The sequence below is a fragment of the Atta cephalotes genome, assembly GCF_000143395.1.
Source record: "Atta cephalotes unplaced genomic scaffold scaffold00057, whole genome shotgun sequence".
Lineage (NCBI taxonomy): Eukaryota > Metazoa > Arthropoda > Insecta > Hymenoptera > Formicidae > Atta > Atta cephalotes.
This window is the reverse complement of record NW_012130121.1, coordinates 17540-26371: the sequence shown is the minus strand read 5'-3', so window position 1 is coordinate 26371 and position 8832 is coordinate 17540. Positions and strand designations below refer to the sequence as shown.

General features: G+C 27.4%; 1 protein-coding gene across 1 annotated transcript in view; it reads right to left on the bottom strand.

The window, feature by feature from the left end:
• LOC105623421 (tyrosine aminotransferase) overlaps positions 1–8504 on the bottom strand; it is an 18742-nt gene extending 10238 nt beyond the window's left edge. The window contains exons 1-3 of the mRNA XM_012204813.1: positions 8363–8504; positions 917–1021; positions 469–536 (exon numbers count right to left, since the gene is read on the bottom strand). Of these exons, the coding sequence (XP_012060203.1) occupies positions 469–536; positions 917–1021; positions 8363–8504 (315 nt within the window). The remainder of the gene's footprint in view (positions 1–468; positions 537–916; positions 1022–8362) is intronic.
• Positions 8505–8832: the final 328 nt, after the last annotated feature.

Here is an 8832-nt window from a genome sequence, read left to right as displayed (position 1 = left end):
AATATATATATTTTTCTACTGTTTCTAATGAAGATTTTATAATAAAATTAATATTTATAATTTAATATCTGTTTAAATAATTTAATATATCATTTTTAAAAGATTAGAGATTTATTTATTTGTTAACAACATTAGCTTATATAATAGCATAACATTAAATATATAATAGCATTTTAATATACTTCTTTTTCTATCAGCAATCGACTACGTCATCCCCTTATAAAACCTATTTTGCCTTCTTTTCTTGTAGAAGAAGAAATTGAATTGATTGTTATTAATATTAAATAACTTAAGCAAAATTTGACTTTTCGCCATTCCTATTGAATAAGTAATAACAATATTGAGGATAAATAAATAAAATAATATTAAACACGTGCTAAAAAATTTCAGTGTCATACTGACTCCAAATTTGTTTGGGATAGACATGTTGGATCTACGATATTTGATATAAGCATGTGATCATCCTACCTTGGAATTGACTTTCACAAATTCGTTCGAACTATATTCAGCTACGGCTTCTCGCGCCATTTCATGACCTGTAAAATAAATAAAAATTTATTTTTCATGTTGCCGAATAAATATAATTATTATTATTGCTTAAATCATGCAATGTGCATATGTGAAAATACCTGTTTATTAATAATTTAATAATTTATCGTACAAGATAGACATGTCGCATCACCTAATGAATAAAGCGGTAATTATTTTCAATATTATTTAAATTAATAATTTATAATCGTTTAGAAAATTATAATAGCACGTATCTACATGAAATTTATATCAAAATATAAATTTTTATTATTTCTATTGTATACAAAAAATTTCCCTCTTAAACTCTAAACAAAATTATTTAGAATTTAGAAGATCTTTGATTTTTAGAAGACGATATACACTTAAAGATTTTATTAAAAATTACCTGTGCTAGGTGCATATCCATTGTATAATTGCGAAGCGACGCTGTCTTGAACAGCCTCGACCACTTCCTTTGGTGGTATTAAATTGCCGAAAGTTGTAGGATCGCCTTAAAACAGAACGTGTAATAAAATCTCAAAGGTCGAAGTATTAAAAAAACTCCACTATATTTATTTTTTATTTATCCTGCAACAGTAGATGCATAAGTCCTTACAGATTTATGACATAAATCTGGTTTTTCATCAAACATTCATCACTGTTTCGCGTAAACACCTAATTACATGTATATACCATATTATATATACCATATTGTTGTAACTGATTACTAGATTTAACTTGGGTAACCGTAGGAAAACTCCAGTTTACAGACGTGCTGTCAAAGCGCAATGAAACATTCACCGTGCAGCTCGCATTCTGAATATAATTGAAATTAATTAATTGTTTCCCGGAGGCTATCCGTCGTAGTCAATCCTTGTTGCGACATTTCTGTTGCGAGGCAACAACGCGAAATAAAATCCGAGTTCTGCGAATGCCACGAAATTTATATAATTACAACTTCGCCACTTGTTAATTCGAAAGAATTGTATCTCGATGGCGTTGAAGTTAATACTTTCTAATTATACTTTACATTCCTGTTGTAGCAAATGTCAATAAGTGTACGTACGAACATTTAAATCATTGAATTGTAAGTTATTAATTACGCGAATGATGTACAATATGTAGGTACTCTTCCTCAAAATTTTTCATTAATTGATTGTATTATTTTTCATTATTAGTTGTATTATTTCAGATATATGAAGAAATTTATGTAGAGAATTGTGTTCAACCATAATTTTGTACAGAGTATAGGGAAAAGCAATTAAAAAGAAAATAACAAATGGTTTAATCACAGATCTATATATTTTTAAGAATAGATACATTTTTTAATGTATGTGTTTAATGTTTTTATTAATTTTATTAATATATTTTTTAACTTTTATATATTATTTTTTTTGCATCTTTAACTTTATATTATATTTCAAACTTCAGTGTAAATAAAACTTATAAGCGCGTTTTTATTGCATATAATTATGTAACAAAAAGTAATGCACTAGCAATATCTTTTTTAGATAAATTTTGTTCTAAAATTTAATATATATATATATATGCATCTCTTTTGGGTAAAGAAATTTTTTTTAGTAAGTCAAATTTTTTTATTTTACACAGCCCCTTTTATATAATTAATAATACTAATAAATATTTGTTGACAATTCGAAGAGTACTATTAATTAATATTATGGAATTGAAAACCTGTTTTAAAATATTTTTAGAAATCAAACATTGAAACTTTATCGATATATGAGATATATATTTAGCATATCCCAAAATTTGCGTACAAGTAATGCCAGTGCGATTTTGTGATTTTGTCTAAAAGAAAACTTTTTTCCGTGACAAAATTGTGTCCGAGTAGGTTTGAAACGAAAACAATTTAAAGCTAACGAATGAACGATCTAAAGTTAGAATTTAGCATGAATTTATCAGAAGTGGCACAAATTCTGAAATATTTTGTTACATACATGCACTATATTTAGTATACTGTATCTTAATATGAAAAATTTTTTAAAAAGTTTTTCATTTCTATCAAAATTTTTTTAGAATTTTTGGATATTTTTATTTAAAAAAATTCAAGATATTCTTATACTAGTATCTTATTATTTTATTATACTCCTTATTTTTCCTTATTTTTCTACAGAAACAAAAAGTAATACTATATGAAAATTTTTATGTCACTGTCATTCTATTTTCGATGCTGTAATCTTCTTTGAATTGCATATGTATAAAACAAAAGAAAGCTCTTGAAAATGTGTACAGCCGCTGGCACATCCGGTTGGGATTTGTGTATCGAAATATATTTAGATTAGCGTGCTTGTATGTCAGTTCTATTCTATTCCACTATAAAATTTGTTGAGGACGTTTTTCCGATATATTCTGACACATCCGCATTCTGTGCTACTCGTGTTCTGCAAATGTTAAGGGGACTCATGCGTCACTACCATCGCCTTTTAACTTTTCATCGCTTTTTAAAACTCCTCTGGATAGTTAAAATTGCGTCCTAGGAGAGGTTTAAGAAACTTTCTGAAAAATTAAGAAAGTTAAAAAACTAAAAAGAACAAAAATGTGCGATTAATTCTCGCAGACAAACATTCTCTCGGTGCTTTAGTTGTGTATTCAATCAGACGGCGTCATAACCTTTTTCATCCCTGCTGTCAGTTTCCATAAACAAAGTTTCTGATTGAAGAGAACATGTCGCTCTCTTATTTTTCAAAAGTGATATAATTCCAAAAATTGAATTTCTTAGAGAAAGGAAAAATTATTGTTCAATTTGATAGAAAATTATTGCAGACATATCAAATAATATCATCAAAAAGAATATATCCTTTGAAACGCCTCCAGACGAATGTATACGAATGTTTCGTTGCACACATCAAATATTGGCCTACATTTAATATGCATAATTATGTATGTCATGTGTATGATATTTGCTAATATTGATACGTTGGTCATATCTAGAGACGTCTTGACATGATCAAATGTCATTGTCATTTTGGCAATCTTTAAAAAAATCTTTTAGAATTGCGATGATTTTAATTATTTTTGATGAAATTAAATTGGAAATTTAATTTACTTTTGATGACTGACAGAATAATATTTATTTAACTCATTCACGTTATAATAATTCGTCACATAATAATTAATAAGAAAAATTACGTTTTTCGAGTATCAACTTTAAAATGAGAGAGCAATATTTTTACTTATACGATTTAACATGCTTTCTTCATATTAAATATTATACCGTTAAATAATATTTTTTTCTGAAAAGCGTGACTTAAAATCAAAATTTCAACAATATGTGAAATTTTTATTTGAATATTGAATATGAAAGCTAACATTTTAAAAAATTATTAGTTATTTTCATGAAATTTAATATGAAAAAAAAGACGTAACCGAATACAAACGAAAAATTATATTTAATACTTGTTGTTATTTAGAATTATTTATTGAATTAATCTTCAGCATTATAAAAGCATTACTTTTTTTTCTATTGAATTTTTTTTCTTTGAAGATAAGTGGCGTAGAAATTTGATCGGGCCAAGCATATCGCGATTGTTCCACTGCCTCGAACTGTTATTCGGTAAACCTTTGAAAAAGTTATTCCCTCTAGAAATACACAGAAAGTCGGCAAACGAAATATTTTCTATCCTGCATCGCGTATATGTGTACCAATATTTTTTAGAATAAACTGCATGATAAGTTTTATTATTTCTGAATGAGAGAGATGAAAGGAAGCAAGTTAACCCGCATTTTTAATTGAATTATTAAAAAATTAACACGATGAAATGTACAATAAATATTAATACGAATATAGAAATTTATGTCCTAAATTTAAGAATTCTATATTTTAGAGCATAAGCGAATATAACTATTGAAATATGATAATAGATTGTATTTATATAAACGATATGTATTTATATAAATGAACAATAAAAATAAAATAACGTTTAAATATAAGCTTATTTTTTATGCATTATAATCTATAAAATAATTTACATTATAATAATTTATAATAAAAAGCCTCTTAGAGAGTCGACGCTAGATATTATTACGAATTATAATTTATTCTAAATAATATTACAATAAATATAAATCAAATAACAAATGATACAGGGCTCTTAATTTTTTAAAAGACAATACAAAAAATATATATAAGGCACATAAGATTCAACATAATTAAGTATAAATGTAAGAACTATAATATGATATATTAAATGTATTAAAAAAATTCTATAAATAACATATTGTAAAACACATTATATTACATGTCTCTTGAGTTGAGCCATCCTCAGATAATACAAAATTTACAACTTTAAAATTCATTTCCATCAAAGAAAAATTGTGATGAAAGTTTTCCAATTTATATAATGATGAATGTCTCACAAAGATCATGAATTACTTGCAAGTGATTTACTGATTGTTCGGAATTTCATGATATTCTAATTAAAAAAACATATTTATTAACCAATAAATAAAAATAAACAATTGAATTAAAATCTGAATAAAATAAAAATCTTTTAAAATGTTATCTACTTTTAAATTCTGTAAAAACCAAGCAAAAATATCACCTCAATAAAACACTTATCAACATGATCGCAGTTATCATTTCTTAAGAAGAAATACTTCATCAAATTCATCATAAAATATAAGAGATAGTATTACCAGTCAGATACCAGTAATAATACAATGTAATACACAGTCACTATATTAAAACTTGATAATCTGTACAGATCGAATCTTTGCAGACTTAGTAATACAAAAATTAGAGAAAATGTCTTTGTTATCTTACAATAATCAGTTTCTTTTTTATTATCGTTATGTTGACGATTTAGTTGCTGCTGTGCCTTCCTCTGAAATCAATTCTTTTTTTGAAAGTTTTAATTCGTTTTACTCACGTCTATAATTCACTTTAGAAGTAGGCTCTGACTCACTAAATTTTCTTTATGTTACGATGTTAGAAAGTCAAAGAAAAACATTTAACCTTCAATTCCGACTCAAATCAAAAACCGACTTTTTCGGGGAGTTTTTTAAATTAGTTTTTTTAATTTATCCTATCTCCCAAAAGAAGGGTATAATTTTTGATTTGGTACACAGAGCTTTATTGTTACCTGACTTATCTGAATTTTATCAAAAGAATCTTTCTTACATTGATTAATATACTAATAGAGAACGATTATCTCATTAAATTCATTTTTACACACTCAATTTTAGAGCATTCAGCATGGAAGAGCGGTAGCACGTGATTGTATGAACAATATTGATAAAACAAAGGATGTTACATCACAGGTTTACTGTGCTCTTTGTACCATCGATAACAGAAAAATTCAAAAAATTTAATAGAGAAGATATTAAAGTTTCATATTATAGTTGTAATAAATTGAGTAAGTTCATTAAGGTACAAAAGGATTCTCATTTAAATTGGTCAAAGAACAATGTAGTATACAAGATTATGTGCAAAGATTGTGTTGTATCATATGTCGGACAAACGGTTAAAAACAATTTAAAATCAGAATTACAGAACACCGTAATCATATTCGTTGGAATACATCTATCCGTTCTGTAATCACCGAACATAGATTGCAGACGACATATGATTTTGATTGGAATAACATACAAATATTAGATGAAGAGCCATGTTATAATAAATGCTTAATTTCTGAAATGTTAAATATTAAAAAGCAAAAAACAGTCTTGATCTCCAAACAGACACGGAGAACCTCTACAAAAACGTATACATCGATTATAAACAAAATTTGACATTGTTCTTATCTAGTCATTTTATCAATCTATTAATTGCTTCTCAGTCAACCTTACTGTTAACATATCAAAAAAATTCTTTCTGGAAGATTCGATCTGTACAGATTATCAAGTTTTAATATAGTGATTATGTATTACATTGTATTATTACTATCTGACTAGTAATATTACCTCTTATATTTTACACGATTTTATAATGAATTTGACGAAGTATTTCTTCTTAAAAAATAATAACTGCGATCACATTGATAAGTGTTTTATTGAGATGATATTTTTGCTTGGTTTTTACAGATTTAAAAGTAAATAACATTTTAAAAGATTTTTATTTTATTCAGATTTTAATTCAATTTTTTATTTTTATTTATTGGTTAGCAAATATGTTTTTTTAATTAGAATATCATGAAATTCCGAACAATCGGTAAATTGCTTGCAAATAATTCATTGAGGCATTCATCAATATCGCTATATATGATGAATTTTCTATGGAAATGACTTTTAAGGTTGTGAATTTTGTATTATCTGAGGATGGCTCAATCCAAGAGCCGAAACATGTAATGTAATATGTTCTACAATGTGTTATTTATAGAATTTTTTTTATACATTTAATATATCATATTATAGTTCTTACATTTATACTTAATTACATTGACTCTCATGTAGCCTATACATCTTTGTATTGAACAATAAATACACTAATAATTATACAAATATGCTATATAAATATATTAATAATTCATATAGAGATATATAAAACTTTATTAAAATTTACTATAAATGTGTGTGAAAATACATTAAATATAAATAAATGGGTTATTAATAACTGGCATTTATTTAACTTAGTAAAATAATTATATCTTGTAAACTTTTTTTAAAATGATACATAATTTATATCAAGTTTATAGTTTGATCGTAGATTGTAGCAGTATATCAATGCATTTTCATGATAAAAAAGATTTCAAATATTACGACACGTAATTAACTCTTGTTTAAAGGGAAAAAATTTCAGGAGGAGGAGGTGGATACCGATTCCAAATATTTATAAAAGATACTACAAAAATTTGATACGATGATAATAGACTAGCATATAGCAGTAAAAATGAATTTATGAAGTTATTCCAAAGATAACGCAGAAAAATTCTATAGATATTTCATGCGTTTTAAAAAAAACAAATAAGTCGCATTGAACGCAGTTCGGTATTTCCAACCCAGTTCCTAGTTGAATCTCTAGAGTTGCTCAAAATGCGTTTTTTCATATTCTAGTATATTTTTCTCGCATGGGATATATTTAACCTTCCATTTTTCACCAATCCGTCAAACTTTTTTCACATCAAGCTCCGGAGATCATGCATATTGAGGATCTAACCGTACTCACAGGGAACAGCGAAAGTTTGCAATTTGTATGCGTTTACCCGCGTTTACCGACAAAGCCGGTATTCAAAGCCTTTATAGGTGACCCCCTATTTGCGTAACGTTTTTCACAAAGTGCCGTAAATAAAACGAATAAAATTAATAATTTTGTATTTTTCATCCTTATGCATTCAATCTTTTATACATTAATCTTCAATATATTTAAGCTATAATTTAATTATCACATCCATTCTCATCAGTGACACTAAACGCGAATTATAATTTTGCTTGAACGCGTCACGCTTTCATTAAAAAAAAAATCCATGACGTATAATCCTCCCTTTTATTTTAAAGAAAAACGATCATCCTTACTCCGTGTAAAAAAAGAAAAACAACTGTTTAAACCACGGCTACGTTCGGGGGGCGAACCATCAGCGCTATTTATGTCACGCTATCCTTGTTTCTAGTAGACGAAGATAGAATAAATAGCGCTAATAGCATCTCCCTATATCATAATAAACTATTTTGTATTTTTCTATGTTTAATCTTTTGTACACAACGCAAAAGAGTAGTAATCCCAAGAATTCCAAAGAATCAATGATGAATTTTAAATATTATAATACAAGTAAGGTATCGCTAGAAAAATTCTTAAATATCAATTTAAGATAAAAAAAATTCTTCTCATACAAAACAAGTGTTTTTATAATTAGAGAGACTCATAATAAAATAATTCCTACACGTGGAATAAACTCACCAATAGACAATGCGATCACTTTCTTGTTAGGATTGGGCTCGACGACGATATTCTCTACGATCGATCTTATGGGATTGTGCGTTTTCCGAGCAATATCGGAGGCGCAAACGTTCCAATGTTTACGGAAGCTGGGCATCAACATCTTGTCGTTCGCAAAGAAGTACCTCTTAGAAACTTTATCTATTGATATTGCCGATAAATAATCAGTGGATGTATGTCTGGTAAATATTCAGCACGTGTGTCCCTAAGGGAACATGAATGTCTCAACTCGTAGGTATTGACGTTTACGATCAACAGTTCTCGTACAACTGATACACTATCGATACGATCGACGATTCTCGTTTAGTTGGTTCTCTGTCACTGAGTCTCGATTGAAACAGCGCACTAATAAACGAAATGCTTAGCGGAGGCTGGAGGACAAATGAACCGGTCGGATTGGTCTGTTCGGCACCACACCTTCTTTTAACTAA